The 21,909-nt window shown below is 41.2% G+C and overlaps 4 protein-coding genes and 1 pseudogene across 5 annotated transcripts; 3 read left to right on the top strand and 2 right to left on the bottom strand.

The window, feature by feature from the left end:
* Positions 1-156: 156 nt before the first annotated feature.
* Positions 157-4,700, bottom strand: LOC117459473 (neuropeptide Y receptor type 4-like). Its single transcript, XM_034100271.1, has 2 exons — positions 4,560-4,700; positions 157-2,623 (listed from the first exon to the last, which is right to left on the bottom strand). Exon 2 carries the CDS (start codon positions 2,551-2,553, stop codon positions 1,198-1,200), a length of 1,356 nt encoding a protein of 451 aa, XP_033956162.1. The 5' UTR covers positions 2,554-2,623; positions 4,560-4,700; the 3' UTR covers positions 157-1,197.
* Positions 4,701-9,560: 4,860 nt separating this feature from the next.
* On the bottom strand, positions 9,561-15,793 carry samd8 (sterile alpha motif domain containing 8). 2 transcript variants are annotated; one of them, XM_034100273.2, is made up of 6 exons: positions 15,709-15,793; positions 12,247-12,870; positions 12,063-12,158; positions 11,815-11,932; positions 11,493-11,643; positions 9,561-10,941 (listed from the first exon to the last, which is right to left on the bottom strand). In XM_034100273.2, the coding sequence occupies exons 2-6, from the start codon at positions 12,864-12,866 to the stop codon at positions 10,637-10,639; spliced, it is 1,290 nt and encodes a 429-aa protein (XP_033956164.1). In that variant the 5' UTR covers positions 12,867-12,870; positions 15,709-15,793; the 3' UTR covers positions 9,561-10,636. The 2 variants fall into 2 exon arrangements, with proteins under 2 accessions (XP_033956164.1, XP_033956163.1); XM_034100272.2 differs by lacking the exon at positions 15,709-15,793 and adding an exon at positions 15,077-15,216.
* On the top strand, positions 15,653-16,940 carry LOC117459413 (dual specificity protein phosphatase 13A-like). The gene is given in 5 exon segments (XM_034100193.1): positions 15,653-15,662; positions 16,073-16,223; positions 16,286-16,497; positions 16,767-16,836; positions 16,838-16,940. Coding segments are annotated over 5 exon segments (546 nt in total).
* A 352-nt stretch (positions 16,941-17,292) lies between these two features.
* On the top strand, positions 17,293-18,523 carry LOC117459494 (dual specificity protein phosphatase 13A). Its single transcript, XM_034100298.2, has 3 exons — positions 17,293-17,511; positions 17,675-17,892; positions 17,988-18,523. Exons 1-3 carry the CDS (start codon positions 17,387-17,389, stop codon positions 18,197-18,199), a joined length of 555 nt encoding a protein of 184 aa, XP_033956189.1. The 5' UTR covers positions 17,293-17,386; the 3' UTR covers positions 18,200-18,523.
* Positions 18,524-20,423: 1,900 nt separating this feature from the next.
* On the top strand, positions 20,424-21,781 carry LOC117459496 (dual specificity protein phosphatase 13B-like; annotated as a pseudogene).
* Positions 21,782-21,909: the final 128 nt, after the last annotated feature.

Here is a 21,909-nt window from a genome sequence, read left to right on the forward strand (position 1 = left end):
CCATCTGAGCAGAGACACTTATACAACAATGCAATTGACATCAATATAATTATAATGAAACATTTGCACTTGAGAACACACCCATCCACACACACACACACACACACACACACACACACACACACACACACACACACACACACACACACACACACACACACACACACACACACACACATTAATAGAAGTGTAAATTGTTTAAGTGCATTCATGAGCTAAATAAAATACAAATTCTTGTTACATTATTTAAAATATTTAACACAAAGAATAAGGCATTTGAGGTATACCAATATACAGCATATGGTAGTAATTTGATTATTAAACCAGGCACATACATGACTATATCATCATCAGTCTCACTTAAACACAGTTCTAAGCAAGCATTTGGATTAGATACACAATATTTAATCTTTATACTTTGAAGATATTTGAGAATGTAGTGCACCTCTATAAACGGTACAAAATGTAACATCCATTAGAAGTGTCTGATGGCATTTATATATATTTTATTACATCTAACCCAACTGTCTAACAATTTTATAAAATATTACAGTTTACCTCTATGAATCGCATTAATGACACCTTTTGTTTCACTGTAGCAACTCACACACCTATTTCAGAGCACACATGCCATAAATACAAAAGAAGTAATAAAATGTAAGAAATACAACAGCAGCACTACAAAAGAAAACACATAGGAAAGTATTGTTGGTCAACCACAAGCCTAACAGCAGCACAATCCTCTAAAACGTTACTGAATGGATGAACATCTTTATAAAGCAAGATATTCCCTCATTTGGTATTTTTTTGATGTTCGTGGTGAGGCAGACGCTCTCTCAAATCACAGTTTAATTGGCACCCAACAGGACACACGTTTGATCATTTGTTATTACAAAATGGTGAAATGGTTTGATTTTACTATGAACTACAATGTGTTTCAAACGTCTAGGGGCACAGCAACAGATTCATTTGAAATGACATTCTGTTGATCTTTTGTTCTACATAAATACACTTCCTACTGCTACTGCAGATTAGGAGTAATCAACACCGTACGGCAAACATCACTTCAAACCACTGAAACAAATGTTGCACTTTAAACTACTCAAATATATTGTGATGCCATAAAAGGTATAAAACCAGCAGGAATAAGTCCTGTAATTCAGTTTATCTGTCTGTATCCTTCTAGTGCAACATCCTTCAGGTTGTTATATCAAAGAGAGAGTTGCTCCTGCACGTGAGAGGCACAGAGGAACGGGACACCTCCATGTGCACAGTGGACATGGGGAAACGCTCGCACTCTTCCTCTGGCGGGCTGCAGCGGCAGTGCAGGAGCACCTCTCTCACCTCCTGCCGGAAGTTGGAGTTGAGGAAGCCGTAGATGATGGGGTTGATGCAGGTAGAGGACATGGCCAGCAGGTGGCAGAGGGAGAACAGAAGGTTGTGGTGGCAGATGGGCAGAGCCTCCTGGTTCCAGTCTGACACCACGTTGAAGATGGTGAGTGGCAGCCAGCAAAGTGCAAAGGCTGTAATGAGGGCGACCAGCATGATGTTGATCCGTCGGCTGTTTGTCATGCGTTGGCTCTCTGGGGTCCTGGCACGGTCCAGCATGTCTTTGCGGTGGCGAAGGCGCACATAAACCTTAACATAACAGAGCAGGACCAACAATAGAGGACCACAGTATTGAAACAGCAGGAGCCATGTGGTGTAAGCAAGTCTATGCTGCTGGGAAGGCCAGTGCTCCAGACAGGCCTCCATGTGCGGAGTAATGGGCGCATAAGAAAAGAGGGCGCTGTATGCATTTTTAGGTGAAGATGAGTTTTTGTATGTGAAGGAAACAGGTTGAGGTGTAGATGCATTGATATAAGGAGGGGCTTGGTGATAGAGTGGAGACTGGGGCAGCATGACATTAGTATACGGCTCGCTTGTTAGCAGCTGAAAGGCCAGGAAAGGTGAGGAGGTGAAGCAGGCCAGAATCCAAATAAGAACAAGCACTGTGTAGGCCTGAGGGATGCTTGGTTTCCACCCAGAGGGGTTAATGATGAGCTGATGTCTTTCCAGAGCGATGAACACCAGCGAGAGAACAGACACGGTCACAGACACACACTGGATGAACGGCACCAGCCGGCACAACAGCGAGCCAAACACCCAATGGTCCATTAGTGTGTATATGACAGTGAACGGGAGGCAGAAGACACACACCAGGGTGTCAGAGAATGACAGGTTGCAGATGAAAATGCTGGTGACATTGACCTTCTCCCTGCGACGGGCAATGATGCAGATGAGGCCGATGTTCCCCACAAGCCCCAGCACCATTGTCATGCTGTACCAAACCACCAGACACGCCGTGAGGACAGGAGACATAGGGCACTGCTCATCATGCCCGAGAACAGCGAGGTCTGAGAGGAGCTGCGTCTTATTCCCCGACCACTCCTGCACAGACTCGTGAGTGCTTCTCCCCTCCTCCCATGCTGGGGAGTATGAAGAGGTGGAGCTGTTGAAGGGCAGAGTAAGAGCTGGTGGAGAAGAGTGGCTCGCATTGCCACTCAAGGACATCTCACCAAGACTTCAGTGTCACCAGCCCTCAGGATCCAACCGTCCATCCCAGTCCTCTTAAAACATGCATCTGGGACAAAGAGACAGGAGGCACAGAAAAAGACATCTTTATTTATGATTTTAAATGTAATCCCTTTCATAGCTCAAAGATTTTGTTCATGTGGAAGGGATACTGTTCTGTCATTGTGAAAGGGAGGCAAGAAATAGGCCTTTATCTTTTAGCTGAAGAGGGATTAACCATCTTAATTTAGCATTGCATCATTCCACTTACAGTTCTTGGTCTTACTTATCTTTCTATTTCTCTTCTTTGCATCTTAAGAACTCAGACTTGTCAGTTCTCCTCCCACAAATGAACCCTCAAGTCAGGTTTCAAGACTGAACATAATAACTTAATGACAATTAAATTACTATGCATTTATTTTTGGCATATTCTTCGATTTTTTGAATGCGCAATCAATTGTATAGTACATTGAAATGAAAGGGCATGCCATTGTCAGAATCCTAAAATTAGATTTGAGCTTCCTCTCCTGAAACCTCTGCCATGTGCTGTGAAAAGCAGCATTGCGAGAAAAAACAAGCCTGTCATTTTCCATTAACAGCACACACACACTCAGCTATCAGTCCCTTCACACCGCATCATTACTAACATACTCTGTCAGTGTGTCGAGGGAACTGCAGGCAGGGTGGTACAGCCTTAATCATCTAAGTGTAATGTCACCCGTGACCAGATGTAGAAAACAGCTGTAACAGAGTATATGAACCATGAACACAAGCGGGAGAAAAAGTGGGAATGTCGCATTAGAGAAATATGAGCCTGTCACCCTCCAATGATGAGCAAATCAGCAACTAGATTTGCCATTTTGATCGTCCCCTTTCAAAAAGATCGAAGCAGGATGAGAAGCACTGTGACCTGTCACTGTGCTGTCTGTCATATTCTTCTTTTCAGCCTCAGCTAAGTGTCCTCAATCTCTGAGAAAATAGATCTCTCTCTGAGACTGGCTTTCATTTTCCTTGAAGGAGACTCACCTTGATTCTGTCTTTAGTATATCTGAGAGCAGTTGTGCTGTATAATGATTTTATAACTTGCATTGTGATCAATGTTTCTCTCAAATTCTTCTACAGTAGCTTCAAAACTGTCACACTGCATGACAATTTAATTTATTCTGCATTTGCCAAAATTCATGTCTGTCTTTTTTGTGACTGGATTTATCCTTGCAATTCCTCTTAGAATACTATTTGGTAATTTGACCGAAATGTGAAGGTGGGAATGTACATGTATAAAGCCATCCTGGAGGGCATGACAAAAGGATTTGCTCGAAACAAATTCATTAGACTATAAATAAACGTCTGTGAAAATGGAAATCACAAGAGGACAGATGGCACACATGTACTTGATTGATATAGAATCAAAGAAAAAGCCCAACCTATGAATGAGTCTCTATGCAGTCACTGATTTGAAATTATTGTTATACAATATACTTCTCAAATAAGTTATTTTTATTCCAGCAAAACACCAGTGAATATTAGAACCAACTGGAATTTGAGGTTGTGCATTTATTTTGCAGAAACACACAACATATCCAGTCAGTGGAACAATTAAAAATCAATTTTGCATGTGGAGGCGCTGTAGTGGGCTCAGCCTCAGATAATAACCATAATGTGATTATTCTGTGCTGGGGGTGATTATTGTGGGTGAGACCTCGCAATAAATCATTAATTAGGACTCATGAGATGGGATGGAAATGCACACTGTATGTGAAACATTAAGTATCATTTCTATGGTTTTCATTTTTTTTTCCATTTTGAAATTAGTTGCTCTCATATTGTTCCGTGCATTCTTCAAAAACAATTGCAATTCTAGATGAAAAACAGCACTTTCATGTATCTGAGCAAAAAGCTTACATTGGAGAAACAGCACAGCATTAGTTCAACATCTAATTAACTGAAAATCACACTGACTTTTCCTGATAAAACTGATAATTGTGTGTAAAAAATAAAGCACTCACGTGGTTGGTTGGCTGGAGTGGAGTGTGTCTGAGATGCTGAGATGTCAGAGGAGACAATGCTCTGAGCGGCTGTGAGTCCACAGAGAGGAGAGCAGGAGAAGGAGCTGAACATCACCACCAGCAGAACGTCTTTCTGTCAGAGGCGGTGGGCGAGCGAATCCCCGTGATGATTGGGCCAGAGCACCGGGCTCTGCTGTCACACAGTGGTGATTTCATTCAATTGCATGCTGAAAAGGACACCTGCTGCTCCAGAGACATACTGTACAGCAGGCAGGTGCAATCAGGCCATTATCTCTCTTTATGTATTTTTCTTTGTTTTATTCTCTTTCAAAGCGTCTTTGAGTTTTTAGAAAAGCGTCATGTGTTATTATTATTATTATTATTTAAATGTTTTGTTTTCACAATTGGATTCTGCACATTGTAACTGCACATATTGTGTGTATTATATTTAATTTGTACGGGTATACCTTTATTCCATCCACATTCAATGTAAATATTGCTATATTTTAATGTTAATGTAGTTTTCTTAAAATTGTTTAATTTTTTATTGTTTAAATACCTGTTTCTGATTCTGATTAGAAATGTTTCTATTGGCTGCAGGCAAAACAAATATATATAGCAGTATAATGACCTGACAACTCACCATAAGATAAAGTTCAGATGAATTTTTGATTGAGCTTTAAATATAAATTCTTTACACATTTTATTAGTTATATTTAATATCTGTTCATAGTTTGCTTCCAGAACCCCATACATAATGTTTGGATTTTAATTAAAAGGATATGTGTCTAAAACCAACAACTTAAAACAGGAAAAGGAAGACAACGTTTGATTCATCTGTTTTTATTGGTTATTTACTCAATGTACACAGCATACAATAGTTGATAAAATATGAAACAGTTAACAACTTGTTGGTGCGTTTAGACGAGGTTACATTCCTTTGTCGGGTCTGACTTCATCACAATCTTGGCAGTGCAGGCCTCCTTATTTACTACCAGCTCACATTCTGCAGGAATATCAATTGTGTCTGCGTCAGGGATCCTGAGAAAAAAAGAAACATTACTTTTAGATGAAAATGAAATCCAAACAGACAGAAAAGAGGGATGGAGTTGTAATGTTTCTACTCGCTAAAAGGAGGGGTGTCTTTTCTTTTGTGTAGAGCAGGGGGTTGTGTTTTTATTTTTAACTTCAAATGTATATTTTATTTCAGATTTCCTTTGCAAGAGATGAGCCACTGGCAATAGGCAATTTGTACCTTTTTAACAGGCCTAAAAAGCAAGGCAAGTCAGTCAAAAAATGTTGGTTAGAGTATTGTTGTCATTATTTTTGTCATAGAAACAAAGAAAACAACGCAGCAGGAATACTTTTAATGATACGCTAGGATAAATAGCTCCCCAGGGTCCTGCTGGCAACAGGGAAACATGGACGTGTTGTAACTTCCACAAAACTCAGACAGAAAAAAGATCAAAGATTCAGGGAGACTGGACTCACATTCTTAACTAAACAACCCCTCTGCTCCAGTATCGTCTCTACCAGGGGATGGAGAGTGGGGAAGGACAGGTTCACAAGGGTGATAGGGGCTTTTTGGATTATAACACATAAAGGACGTAAGGTATAGCCTCATTCGCTACCGCTTCTAAGAGAGCATTACTTGAAAATAAAAGAGATAAAACATTTTAAATAATCTTACTTGCTACAGCAAGAGCACTCAATGCAGTCTTTGGTCCATTCAGTGCCAAAATCATGCTGCTTTCCATCCTTATCCACACACCCTGTAAATAAATAAGACCACATTCAGAGGATCTGTGGAGTCGCTTATCAAACTCTGATAAATCTGTGGCCTTGACTAACTCTATGTGTGATAGTGTGTCCATAGCTGTGGTTTTGAAGTTCTGAGTCAGGTCACAGGTGTTAAGACAATACACAATGATGATAAACAATGAAGACAGACCAGTTTTTGCCAGACTGTTGTTTAATTGTGTCTCGTCTAGTTGTTCAGGTCTTTCAGCACTAACTCCTCGAAGGAGCAGTCAGAGTGACACAAGACACCCAGTCCAAGCAGACAAACAAACACATGAAAGGCTTCTCAATTCTCTAATTTCCCCTCCTCGACTCCTATCCTCGTGTCTTAGTCCCGCCCACAGGAGATGCGAGCGGAGGAGTCAAGGAGGAGAAATTAGAGAATTGAGAAGCCTTTATGGAGAGAAGCCTGGGGGAGTAAAGACATCTGTAAACAACGAGTGGTCCCTGACCTTCATTATGAGCCTCCTTTACATTGAAGAAAAGGGTTAATGCCTCTTTTGATTCGTAATGTTTACACAAGTTTAAAAGTGACAAATACCCAGAAAAAGGATGTCAGTGTCTGACTCTTGTAGCTGTTGTAAATAACACAAATGCATGTTTTAGGTGATTTGTATTCATCTCGTTTCCAAATGATCAAGTACACTCATTTTTAAATGAAAATGTCAATGTTTCAAGCATTACAGTATGTCTGAACCATAATGCATGTCATAAGATGTATGTGATTCAGTCTGAAGAAGTTAGATTTGTGAGGATTCACATTTAACCTTGAACAAGACATATTTAGTCTTTGAGATAACTTGAAAATGTTTTCATCTTAAAAATATTTTCATTTGTTAATCATCTCGGAGACTGCTTTGGATATTGTAACTACGCAAGGAATACAACTTGAAGTGGTTACCTGTTACAAATACTTGGGTATCTGGCTTGATGATTGTCTCACTTTTAAATTTCATGTAAATAACCTGCTTAAAAAGCTGAGGGTTAGGCTAGGTTTCTTTTACAGAAATAAGTCCTGTTTCTCGCTTGAGGCCAGGAAAAGGCTAGTCACTGTGACCTTTTTACCTGTGCTGGACTATGGTGATTTGTTATATACACTGAACAAAAATATAAACGCAACACTTTTGTTTTTGCTCCCATTTTTCATGAGATGAACTCAAAGATCTAAAACATTTTCTATATACACAACATAACCATTTCTCAAATCTGAAAAAATGTGTGATAGTGAGCACTTCTCCTTTGCCGAGATAATCCATCCCACCTCACAGGTGTGGCATATCAAGATGCTGATTAGACAGCATGATTATTGCACAGGTGTGCCTTAGAATGGCCACAATAAAAGACCACTCTGAAACGTGCAGTTTTGCTTTATTGGGGGGGGTCTGGGGGGTTCCGAAAACCAGGCAGTATCTGGTGTGAGGGGTCGGGGTAGGGTTAGGGTTAGGGTAATGTTGTGAATCGAGTGGCCTGTGTTCGTCGTCCATTACATACGCCTGCCCATACCATAACCCCACCACTATCATGGGCCACTCAATTCACAACATTACCCTACCCCTACCCCTACCCCTCACACCAGATACTGACTGGTTTTCGGACCCCCCCAATAAAGCAAAACTGCACGTTTCAAAGTGGCCTTTTATTGTGGCCATTCTAAGGCACACCTGTGCAATAATCATGCTGTCTAATCAGCATCTTGATATGCCACACCTGTGAGGTGGGATGGATTATCTCTGCAAAGGAGAAGTGCTCACTATCACAGATTTTTTCAGATTTGTCAACAATATTTGAGAGAAATGGTTATTTTGTGTATAAAGAAAATGTTTTAGATCTTTGAGTTCATCTCATGAAAAATGGGAGCAAAAACAAAAGTGTTGCATTTATATTTGTGTTCAGTGTATGAATGCACCTGCCAATTACCTGAGCAAGTTAGATGCTGCGTATCACAGTGCACTGAGATTTTTGACAAATTGTAAAGCACTTACGCATCACTGTACCCTGTATACCAAGGCGGTTATGCCATCACTTACTGTACAGAGGCTCAGTCACTGGTACTTTTTCATTTACAAAGCCATGTTGGATAAACTACCATTTTATATCTGCTCCCTGATCTCTCTGCGAATTGAAAGTACTTATTGCCTGAGATCGCATGCTGTGGTTTTATTAAATGTGCCAAGTGCTAGGACTGTCTTAGGGAAGAAAGCTTTTAGATGTGCAGCTCCACTAACATGGAACAGTCTGCAAAAAGAATGGAAAATTACCAAGCTAGTACCACTACATGTTTTTAAAGCTCGGTTGGATGCTACAAAATCAGATGCTGTTGGTACCTGGACATGTGGTACATTTTGCTGTATGATGTCCTTTTGTTGTTCTGTTGTTTATGTTTTTATGTCTTCTTGTGGAACCTACTGCTGCAGGTCTCCCTTGAAAAAGAGATCATTGATCTCAATGGGATTTTACCTGGATAAATAAAGGTTTTGAATTGAATTGAATCTTAATCTTAGCAGCCCACCAGTTTAATTAAAAAAAATCATTTGAATTGTGAAAAGAATCCCCATTGATATTATTTACCTAAGCACTTTTTAAATGTACTTGCCAATACATATTTTACCCCATCTAATACTATACGACAAACAATATCTATATTGCTATAAATATAATCAAGAGTGCAGTAGGACTCAAATGTAATCCTTCATTAATTTAAAGCTAAACACACGATCCAATTGTATCTACATTTTGGCCGTAAAATATGAGGTAAACTGGGACAGAATGATATCTTTTAAATTGAATATATCCATCCATATCTTCATTGACGTAGAATTTCTTATATAAAACATGTTTAACCACAATTCTACAACTAAGTATTCCAATAAAATATATAAAGTGTCCTAATTTCCCTTTATAAAAGTATAAAATACTTGCCATCCTCAGATTTGATGTGAATCGGTCAAAAGAAAGTGGATCGCTGTGAGGACTCTCTAATGGAGGCTTTATGTTCAGGTGCGAAACTCTGCATAACTTTATTGATAATGTTTGAATAGTGATGTGACTGTAATCAGATATTTGTTTTAAGGTGTGAGGAGAAATACGTATGAAGTTATATTGATATTAAAGGCACACCTCACTAAATCATGGCATTTTCACCACTGATAGATACTGTATGTTGTTCTTACAAAGCACAAGCAATGTGGAATTTCCTTTAATATGTCAAATTAATTTTATTCAACAAATGCAAAATAAACACATTAGTAAAAAGCAGCCAAGGAAACAGTCAGTCTAAAATATAAAAACTGTTTTCCTCGTGTAAACTTGTATTGCTGAGCCAAAAGGCAGAGATAGATTACTTGCATTGCAAATAAAGAAAAACAAATTGTAAACAATTATTTCAAAGATATACTTTGGATCAACCATGACGTAAACAATATACTTCGAAACTTTGTTGCCCATAAACCCAGTCTGTGTACTGGGCAACAAAGTTTAAAGACAATAAAGCTTCAAACAAATCCATCTCCACAGATTTCTATAATAATTACATAATTAACAATCTGGAATAAAAACATAAAACGGTATCAAATTAGGATAACAAAAAGTAATCATACTAAGGCCTAACTGGCAAAACTGGACATTATAATAAATGTTCAGATATTTGGTTAAGTTTAACTGGGAGGCTACAGTAGCCCAGTGATGACATATCAAATACAAAAAAGAGTTCAATAAGTAAAGTGAAAAAAAAGTGATTGAAACAGAGCTCTTGCATTAGAGAACAGGAGGAGTTTTCCTGTTGCACAACAAAATAAGCTGTTCCTCCTTTCTTAGTAGTTACAAGTGTCAAATGTCTTGCAGCAAAACAGTATCAACCTGCATTTTAGCTGTGTGAAGCCTCCTCAGTTTTCTACTGTAGATGCTGAGTGAAGCCAACAGCCCAAAGCACCAGTGAACCTTCCCAAAGTGGAACATGATCGATAAAAGTGATTAATCAAAGCAAAAATAAACAAAACCAACCGTACCTATAGGGCCTATAATCCAGCTCCAGTATTTATGCTAAACTAAGATAACCATAAACTGTCATCTTATTTAGCTAAAAAAACAAGAAAGCATAGGCATATTCCCAAAATGTCAAACTAGTATAAGATTAGTTACAAAATAAAAATCATTCAGTTATAGAAATGAGGGGAAAAAACGCCCACATCAAGATAGGAAGCAGCATTTTGAATAAAAGTCTCTCCTTCAGGCTTTAATATAACTGTCTGTGTTCATTGCTGCAGCTGCACTTTGAAACTCTATCCGATCATAGATTTCATGAAGGCAGGTTTGCTGAAGGGCCAGTGGTACTGGTTGGGCACAGGTCCGTTCACATTGCACTCGAAGAAGGAGAACATGGGGAACCATATGCGCGCTCTCCGGCTGTGCTGGAAGGCGCGGGTGTTTGCTAAGGTGTGGTAATAGAGGAAGAGGCGGGTGGTGATGTAGAAGGCGATAAACACGTCGATGGAGTAGTGCTCGTGAGCTGCCAGGATGAAGAAAATCCCAAACAGGTTTAACACCCAGGAGATGGTGTGGATAAGATTCCAAGATCGTGGAGTGTCTGCAAGTGAAAGCAGTTATTAAAGGATAAGTATAGTGGTATTCACATTTTTCTACAAATCCCATGAAAAGACCAAAAACAACAGTGAAGTTATTCTACTAACAAGTGTTATTTGTGAAGTCAAGATGAAGCTTAAGCTGATCACCAGCAGTGTACTATATGGTAAAACAATCTTGATGAAACACTCCTGCTGGTGGAAAAACTGACTCACACCAAAACATATCTAATCCATGATTTAAAGTAGTCCAAAATAAAATCACTTTTTACTCACACAATTGACGGCGTATTACTATTTGCCACATATCTCAACAAATATATTTGAAATGTATGCACCATGTGACGTGTTCATTCCTAGTAATGTCATACTTCTACACTAAATGTGTATTAATCCGCGCCTGAATGCAAATGCACTATTTACTCCAGTTTGAGTAATGTTGTTGGTTTAGATCTTTTTACAGGATTTGTTGACAATGGTGAACTATATAAAAATGTCAGCTTTATAATTTAACAAATGCAGCTGTACTATACTAAATAAAAGCAATATCACTCACATTCAGTTACAAAAAAGTTGAGCAATGTGATGACAACGGTGTGTCCACTGAACATGTAGTCTCCACAAGTTTGGACGCCTGTCAGAGTCATCCCAAACCCACTCCAGATCAGTAGTGCCCTCTGCATCTTTCCCCAGATATCACCGTACGTCTGAGGAGCAGAAAGATAACATGCATGGTGTGAAACACAGAGGCAGCTGTTCATCAGTTATCACAGTGGGAATGATGTGTTCAGAACAAACTGTAAGGCTGCCAATTAGCAACAACAGCTGAAAATGGCACATTTAATCTAATCTGCACATAATCTCATGCTGCTTCCCACCTTACTGGCACACTTCAGGTGCTGCCCAGGCACGGAGAGCGAGGTGACAAACATGGTGCAACAACGAAGCAAAAACACAGTTCCCATCAGAGAACACAGCCGTCTGAAGAGGATGGACCTGAAATAGAGACACATACTCATTACATGCCCAAATGTGTATTTGCAAACTGTACTTTATCAGGTATATCTCATTATGTGTATTATACCACACAGTGCATCAGTGATAGAAAACAGGAACAGTGGACTACCTGTGTCTGTGGAGGAGTAGGATCAATATAAACATGTAACACAGGATGACGCCACAGGCTTCAGCCATTGCAAAAGCCCAAGGGATTCTGGGAACACTGTCAGAGATAGAAAACAAGTGTATTAGCAAGCAGATTAGATATGATGCAGGAAAAGTGAACATGGACTATGGACTTGCTCTTCTACCTGTCCAGAAATATGTCAGGAAGTGGGGGGTACGTCCTCATGTCCGGGACTCGCTCATGTACGATGACCATGACGAAAGATGTGAATCCAAACACCAAAAATACGTATATGGAGCTGACGATCGTCTTCCACACCTCTGGGTCCAGCCTGCCCGACAGGTGCTGCCTACACCTCCCGTTATAGTGTGTGTGAGCCGTAGATGCTGAGCATAACGCAGATCTGTCACCGTTCCTCAGCCTCAGCTCTGTCCCATTATAAAAGCGATCCCCTCCATTACACCTCCTGTCAGCTCCATCGCAGCTCCACTCCCTCCCTGCAGTGCCCAGCAATTGCTCAGCAGGGGAGCTGTCTGCAGGACGGAGACCCAGCTCCTCCATCTGCGCCTGGTTCCGTCCCTGGAGCCGGCGGAGGGCTATGGTGAGCCTCTTGATGTCTCCCAGGACGGTGAGGCCCAGCGGAGGCCCCCGTAGGTCGGCCTCAGTCAGAGCCAGCAGGCTGGGCCCGTCCAGGCGGTGCTGGCCACACAACAACTCCACATACTCCCCGAAACCTCGTTCCTGCAGCCACTGGGCCACCTGCTTACAGCTCCAGGCACTCACACTGTCCTCTAACACTTCCATGACACTGCAGATAGAGACACGTAGAGGCGTTAGTCAGGTAGGGCTGTATGATCATAGAAAAACATTTGAATGCAAAACAGCCTGACAGTCACCAATTGACATTACTTTTTAATTTGCATCCTATTGATCACAATATGTATTATTGCCCTGAATGAGCCAGAATTGTGACAAATTATTATTTTAATTCTTGATTCATCTGCTAATTGTTCTCTGGATTTAACAACGAATGCGTTGTTTGATCTTTTAAAAACGTCAATAAATAGCCACACAGTCCATTCAGAAGGTGACATCTTCAAATGTCAGGTCTTGATTAAAAAACAAGTTAAAAGGCGAAAAGTAGAGCAAACCCTCACACTGAAAGATCAGGAACCAGCTGGCATTTTTGCTTGAAAAAAAAAAGTAAATTATTCATCGTTTATCAAGATAGTTGATTAATAATCTTCTTTCAATCACATAATCAAATGATCAATTGCTACTTTCATTCATTTTTCTGGCAAAAATATATCTATTGGTCTTTCATTTTAGGACTGTTGGTCAGACAAAATATAATTTAACAGATTTTGGACTTGTTAACAATTTCTTGTCCGTTCATTGAATAAATGATTATAGATAATAAATATAATTGTCCAAATTATATAAAAGTATCACATCTTAATATTTAATTTTATGAGTGAAAACACACAAAATGCACCTTTATAAATGACTGATCAGCACTATAACACAGTCTCTAGCATGCTCTGAATGCATGCATGTGGCAGGAATGTTAATCTATGACAGATCTGGATGCAGTTATTTGCCGTTAGCTCTACATGCTGCCGGCTTCTGAGCGTGAATACACCAACACAGTAATACATGTGTTCACATCTGTTACTGTACAGCAGAGGAGTGACTTACAGCCTAAGTAATGACACCCTGATCCACGTAAGGTAGTCCCATGTTTCACATTATGTCTCAAACAAAAACAGGAATTCAATCTTGAGTATGGATATCCTCTCTGTTAAAGGTTTCAATTCATAAGAAAACAGCCACTAACCATCCACAACACAAGCAGTTCAATGAGTTTCTCTCCCTCAGACAGATTTAGATACTGATGAAAACCTCTTCTTTGCTTTGTCTTTTCCCCGTTCCTGCCCTTTGACCCTTTGATAAGCTCTCTGCAGCGCCCTGTCCTCCTGCCTGCTCCAAAGGTCTGCAAGCTCCACCAACACATCTGCACCGAACATGAGTCTACATGCTGACTGTACTGCTGATACAGACTTCAAATTACCCATGTAAGCAGCTTTCAGTTATCAGTAATACACGAAGCAGCACTAGATGTCGTTTTTAGAACTAAAATGCTGAGATATCTATATCTCATACATAAAGGGGCCTCAGTATTACACAGTATACAGTGTCAAACATCAGAAAATTGAGAATCATTTTTTACAATTTCCTAAACCTTGAGGTGATGTCTTTAAATAGTTTTTTTTTTTCGCCAAGCAGGAGTCCAAAATATTCAGTTTGATGTAATGTAAAACAAGAAGAACAGCCTCTCATCACTTAAGACGTAACAATTAGTTGATTCATTGATTACCATATGAATGAAAAACTATTTTTGATCATAGATTGAATAAAACATTTAAAATATTTGATGTTTTCAGATTTTCCAATGCAAGAATTCGATGCTTTTTGTGGTCTTAAATTATAGTAAATGGATATATAGATAAATCGAAATTAAAATTTGATTAATTATCAAATGAAATAGTTGCTGGTTTCAGCCCTGATCCTTTTATTTCAAAAGCTGGAACGATAAAATAAAATAAACTTGGAAAGACCAACAATATCAGATGAAATGTTAGGACTTTAGGAACATCACACAGCTTAAAGTTATATTGTAGTCTTAAAGGATATAATATGAGTTGAGGGAAACACTTGAATGTGTTTGAGTCTAATAATCAATGACAGTTTCTCTTGTCACTCCCACATTTTCTGAGAAAGAGTATCACCCTAAGATTACCAGTCCCACCTGATATGACTATTGATAGCAACATCCTCTTTTGAAAGTAGCAGGAACTTAGATTTTTGTCAATTACTTAATGAATCAACAGTGTTGTATACCATTATATCAAATAGTGTCTGACTGAGTGAGGGATCCAAGCCAGACGACCAAAAATGTCTCATCAGCTGATTAATATGTGATATGTACATGTCTGAAACCTAAAGCAACTCACCTGGGTAGCTTCTGCTCCATTCCCTCTGAGAGAAATAGGTTATTTTTAACTGGCCCCTAGATTTAACTGGCAACATAGCTGGGTTCCCTGCCCGAGGCTTTACTTGGGGATTCATAAGTGCCATGTCAGCTTGTTTGGCTGGCTTACAAGTGAGTCAGAGAGCAGTGACACACAGCAGTGACACTGACAGAGAAAGCCCTTCTGTGTGTGTGTGTGTGTGTGTGTGTGTGTGTGTGTGTGTGTGTGTGTGTGTGTGTGTGTGTGTGTGTGTGTGTGTGTGTGTGTGTGTGTGTGTGTGTGTGTGTGTGTGTGTGTGTGTGTGTGTGTGTGTGTGTGTGTGTGTGTGTGTGTGTGTGTGTGTGTGTGTGTGTGTGTGTGTGTGTGAGAGAGACACTATCTGACAAAGGGCTCATAGTCTTTTTACCACAGAACCCAAAAACAACGCTTAATTTCAGCATTAAATCAAATTGGAGCGATGAAATCCCTTTTTATTGGTAGTGTGGCAAAGTTTAAACACTTTAACATAAACAAAAGTAGAGAGACACATAGCCAAACCAGAAACAAACAAGTAGCAGGATGTACTCTAGTAGTTTCAAACTTCTTTTACAAAATAAACAATAGTTATCTCTTACCATAAATCCAGTGTCACTGTGCTGGCAGAAGAAGTAGAAGAGCCAAGTCTTCCATGGCCAACATGCTTCTGACAACTAAGCAACCCTAAACAGGAAGAGACATTAATAAACAACACCAGTAAAGAAGAGCTGCTGGGCTCATGCTGGGCTGCTGAGCAAAGCACACTGACATCTGCTGGACACTCAGACTTTGCTGGTAGTGTTTCTCTAGATTTAAAGGGGGAAAAAAGAAAATGTCATGCACTATTTGGTTTGAATTTGACAGCAGTGGTTTTTAAACTACCTATGTAAATATAACCACATTTTCATGAGTGTGAGTGTAACTGAGAGTCTGTGCCAAACTTTCACCACCTGTGTTTGACAGTCAGAGGCTGCAGCAGCCAACACAGAGGCAACACACAGCAGCAGGACTTAGCTCCGACTCTGCAGGAGCTGGAGGAGGTTTTACATTCAGCTCCAAGCTCCTGTCGCCATGGAGATGAAGTGTGGCCAAATCTGTACCTGGGGGACATGTAAATATCCTGTGTTTTATTTAAATCAACATTTGGCTAAAATGGTGCATTTATTATGTTTTGTTTATGTCTCATGACGAGCTCGGCCTCTGGCAGCTGGGCATCACTTATGTGCTAAACGCAGCGCATGGAAAACTGTGCTGTAAGGTCAGTGATGACTTTTATGCAACCACGGTGAAATACTACACCATCCCAGCCAACGACCTGCCAACATTTGCCCTTTCACCTTTTTTTTACCCTGCTTCTGAGTTCATACACCAGGCTTTGACATCTGGAGGTATTGTAAGCTGCCACACGTGTGCAACTTTTACTTTTTGTCCATTGCTCAAATGGCTTGTGAATGTTTATATTTTACCTTTCACTCACTAGATTCTTTTGTTGTTTCGTTTTTTGGCTGGTGAGTGATGTAAACGTATCAGCCATTTTCATATTTAACAAGCTTTTAGCTGATGGTATTAGTGTGTCCTGCAGACATATTGTCCAGTGACACCACACACTGGCTGTGGCTACATGACATTTATTTGTTTGTGTCTTTATGACGTCCAGGCAAGGTGTTTGTGCACTGTGCTGTGGGTGTGACGATTCATCACCACCTCAGTCTTGTCCTCTACACGCTGTGTGCAATAGAAACGCTGGATTTTCCCAAACAAAGGCTTTTTACGACAGCTTATAGCCCTACTCCGAAAACTGCAGGACGAAGGGTTGAATGAGCCAAGATAAAACAAAGTGCAGAGCAACCCATAGTTATAAATCTAAATAATTGTCCTCCAGAAGTCGCTGCAGAAGTCCCTGTTCTCATTCACACAATGCAAGACTGTCTCCATTTGTACCATGTACTGTACTGTAAGTACACACTCACCAGTTCAACTGTGTGTATTCCTCCCCTCCCTTGTCCTCTCCTGATGCAACCTCTGGCTAGGAACAGAGAAAGTCCCTGTCTTTTCCAGCTAGACCTTTGGCAGCAGTGAACAGACCAATCAATGCAACAGCAATAACTACATGCACTCAGAGAGAACTCCCTGAACACAGGGAGCTAATTTTGGATACAAGCAGGCATTCAAACAGCCACCTGCTGTCGTCTCTCACTGAGCCGCACACTCACTGCTGCTGGGGGCACAGCGGACACACACACACTCTGCTGGAGGAGCTGTTTGTGTGAGGGGAGAATGTCAGGGACCAGTCAGCCACAGGACCTGGAGCTCATTAAAGAACTAGAGCTCATCTTGGATTGCTGCACACTGGAGCTCACACCAGTGGATGAAGTCTGGCCCAACCTGTACATAGGAAATGTGTGAGTCCTGTGTGTTTAGAGTATGTTGTGGACACCTTAAACAGCTCTGCAGGAGAAAATGTACCCGTTTTATTAGCTTGTTAAAGTTTCAAATCTGTGTATCTGCATCTTAACATCATTTGAATACTCTTTCCCTGATGTGACTGTTTTGTGTGTTTTCCAGTGCGGTGGCACAGAATAGAAAGACATTAAATAAGCTCGGCATCACTCATGTCCTGAACACAGCACACTCCAAGCAGGGCAGCATCGGTGACCAGAGTTTTTATGGGGACTCCTGTGTTTACTTTGGCATCCCAGCAGAGGATTCAGACCGCTTTGACCTCAGTGAGAACTTCAAACCTGCAGCTGCCTTCATACATAAAGCCCTGAAGAGCAAAGATGGTACGGTGTATGAATGTGTCACGCATTGTCCCATGTCAAAGGTTTATTATGCTGTTGTAAAAAGAATATTTCCTTTCACATTCTCCTTCCTACAGGAAAAGTGCTGGTGCATTGCATCATGGGAATGAGTCGATCAGCCACATTGGTCCTGGCTTACTTAATGTTGCGGCAGCATTTCATTCTGAGAGATGCTCTGAAACACATCGTCCAAAAGCGACCCATTTATCCGAACAAGAGCTTTCTGTCCTTGCTCCTCAAACTGGATCAACAGCTGACATTCAAACGGAGGTTGTGTCCTCTTTTATGACACCTCTCCCTCTCTTTCTTCTCCTCCCTCATCACATTAGACCTCTATTCCCATGAGTTACACTCCACTTTAATCTGTACGGAAAATATCTGTAAATAATACTTTTTACTTTTAAAGTTACTTTTCATGCACAGGTTTAACTTCTGGCTACAGCAGCAATGATCATGTGTTGTAAAAAGTGTATTTATTCTCTTTGTATTATTTTCATATTCAAACTGTATTCAAATGTTCCCTGCCAGAATTGTTTTGCATGTACACAAGCTTTGTAAATATAGCTTAATGACTCAGTGTGAATATGAATTAAAGACATTTTGTGTTATTTAATTGAAATATTCTGGCTGGTTTTAATATGGAAAAAGTGTGTTGAAGAATTAATGTGCAGTTATCTTCATGTTAATGTCACTGTTGTAGTTTATATTCATCTTAAAGAGTAAAGACACTGCTATACCTGAACTTATATATCCTTAGGTTATGTAAACCAAATGCCAAAATGCAATAAGCATAACCTACTTTTCCTTATTTATGGTAAATAATTCTGCATGATGTAAACACAAATGCAGCTGAAGTAAATACGTCACTGGGGATTGTTATTCACAGCATGGATCATATTTCTTAAAGGAGCAGAGCAGCTGGCGTTACTCCGCAACATAGAGACACATACAGCACCGGTATGTGTTACATAACAGTCTGCAGTAATGGAAACTGAACCAGTGAGCTAATGTCAAAGTTCACAGGATAGTGCCACATTTTTGACCATAAGAATCAGACATGAATCAAAATGCTTTAGATGTGGTTTTTATTTGGGAGTTGAACTGCTGATAGATGCGGGATGTTATGCCACCAATGAGTGTATGATTACAGAGTTATAAAAGGAAGCAGTCATATGTGAGTGTGAGTGTTTATTGAGAAATAAGAACAAGCTAGGAAAAGAGTTTGCCTTGCCCCGAAGGTAGGTGAGTTCACACAGGATGATTCAGACTGAAAACAGGTTAGTTTGGGGATTGTTAGTCTACAGATAACTATTGTTAACTACAGATAATTATATTCATTATGGTTTCTGGAAGTCGGAAACAGAACCGAAGGAGTGGCAGACCGGGGTGGTGGTCCCCCATTTAAAAAGGGGGATCAGAGGGTGTGTGCCAATTACAGAGGCATCACACTACTCAGCCTCCCCGGGAAAGTTTACTCCAAGGTACTCGAAAGGAGGGTCAGGCCGATTGTCGAACCTCAGATTGAGGAGGAACAATGCGGATTCCGTCCTGGTCGTGGAACGACGGATCAGCTTTTTACTCTCGCAAGGATCCTGGAGGGGGCCTGGGAGTACGCTTATCCGGTCTACATGTGTTTTGTAGACTTGGAGAAGGCATATGACCGAGTTCCCAGGGAGTTACTGTGGGAGGTGCTGCGGGAGTATGGGGTGAGGGGGTCTCTACTCAGGGCCATCCAATCTCTGTACTCCCAAAGCGAGAGCTGTGTCCGGGTCCTCGGCAGTAAGTCGGACCCTTTTCCGGTGAGGGTTGGCCTCCGCCAGGGCTGCGCTTTGTCACCAATCCTGTTTGTAATATACATGGATTGGATTTCGAGGCGTAGTTGTGGGGGAGGGGGTCTGCAGTTCGGTGGACTAAGGATTGCACCACTGCTGTTTGCAGATGATGTGGTTCTGATGGCTTCATCGGTCTGCGACCTTCAGCACTCACTGGATCGGTTCGCAACCGAGTGTGAAGCGGCTGGGATGAGGATCAGCACCTCCAAATCTGAGGCCATGGTTCTCAGCAGGAAACCGATGGACTGTCCACTCCAAGTAGGGAATGAGTCCTTACCCCAAGTGAAGTGGTTCGGGCACCTAGTTAGGATGCCACCTGGGCGCCTCCCTAGGGAGGTGTTCCAGGCACGTCCAGCTGGGAAGAGACCAAGGGGTAGACCTAGGACCAGGTGGAGGGATTATATCTCTTCGCTGGCCTGGGAGCGCCTTGGGATCCCCCAGTCAGAGCTGGTTGATGTTGCCAGGGAAAAGAAAGTTTGGGGCTCTCTGCTGGAACTGCTACCCCCGCGACCCGACCACGGATAAGCGGGAGAAGATGGATGGATGGATGGATGGGTGGTTTCTAAGAAAGGTTCATTGTAAGAAGAATATTGCTATGAAACACAGCAGTGACAAGGGAATTTTGTATATAATTAAACACAGTGACGTCTTGTATGTGCTTCTTTGTGTGTTTGTGTCAGTATGTCTCTTAGAGATCCTCTGTATGAACCTCCTTCTGTCTCAGCGCTGCAGGAATTCCTGCTGGCAAACAGACGACCGACAGGACATGTCTGGCCTAACCTCTACATAGGAAACGAGTAGGTTCACACACACATGTCAATACAAACATATCTGATCCATACAGCAGTGAATGTGTAATTGTGTTTCAGGGTGGCTGCTCGTGACAACAGCACCTACCACAGTCTGGGTATAACACCGGCCCACATTCCTAGAGACATGACAGTGGATTATTATGGATGGTGTGGAGGCTGTTGATGTAATAGAGTTCAAGCTCAGTCCGTTCTTTTACCCAACAGCACAATACATCCGAGCGGCACTAACCATGGGAGGCAAGTCAGTCACACTTACTGTCATGTTAGTGTGTGTGATAAGATCCACACTCATTCAGGTACCCCTGTACATCTAAATCAATGAAATACAACTGTTCTGCCATTAAGTCTAATTTTTATTATTAGATTTTAGTCATAAATGAGGGTATTGTACTTCATTATAATGAGAGGTGTTTCTTATATTCTGTCCCCCTGACTGATGTCAACAAGGGATGACAACAAGAACACCTTATTAATGTTTTCCAGTACAACACCCCATTTTACTATGAGCTCAGTAACAAACAATGGAATTCACACATATCTGTCAATACACACTGCACATGATGAGCTTTCATGTGACGGTGCGGGGCTGTAGAAGTAATTTGTACTTGTGTACCTCATAAAGTAAAACATTTGCTGCATATATCCACTGTCTTCCTGTCCATTTTAGAGTTAATTTTAAGATTGTATTGTTTGTTTTTAAATCGCTTAATGGGCTGGCCCCTCAGTAGGCCTACATCTCCGACCTGCTACAGGTGTACACCCCCTCAAGGGCTTTGAGGTCGGCTGATCAGCTGCGGCTGGTAGACCCTAAAACTAAGAAAAAGACCAGGGGAGACCGAGCCTTCTCAGCGGTAGCCCCCAGGCTTTGGAACGACCTGCCCCCCAATGTTAAATTGTCGCCCACTCTACAAACTTTTACATTTTAAAATGTGCTATATAAATTAAGTGGATTGGACATATAGTGATGAAAGAATTAACGGCAAACATTACTATCCCAGGACGGGTGTTTGTCCACTATCTGATGGGCGTGAGCCGCTCTGCCACGTTGGTGGTGGCCTTCCTGATGATCGCTGAAGGCCTGAGCCTGCAGGAGGCAGTGGCTGCTGTCAGGCCGCAGAGACGTCTGTCCCAACCAAGGCTTCCTGATGCAGCTCTGCAGCTCTGCAGCCTCCACATGGGCCTGGAGAGAGGGAGAGGAGAAGGCGACGGCAGGCTGAAACACTGTAAAGACACATCAACATTATGCACACATCTTATGCAATTTCAGGAAGCCAGCAGCAAAAGTCAATCAAGTCGAGTCTGTCCATCAGAGATGAGTGATATGGTATATCACCACCAGCAGTTTGAAATGTAAA

The sequence above is a fragment of the Pseudochaenichthys georgianus genome, chromosome 15 (assembly GCF_902827115.2).
Source record: "Pseudochaenichthys georgianus chromosome 15, fPseGeo1.2, whole genome shotgun sequence".
Taxonomy (NCBI): domain Eukaryota; kingdom Metazoa; phylum Chordata; class Actinopteri; order Perciformes; family Channichthyidae; genus Pseudochaenichthys; species Pseudochaenichthys georgianus.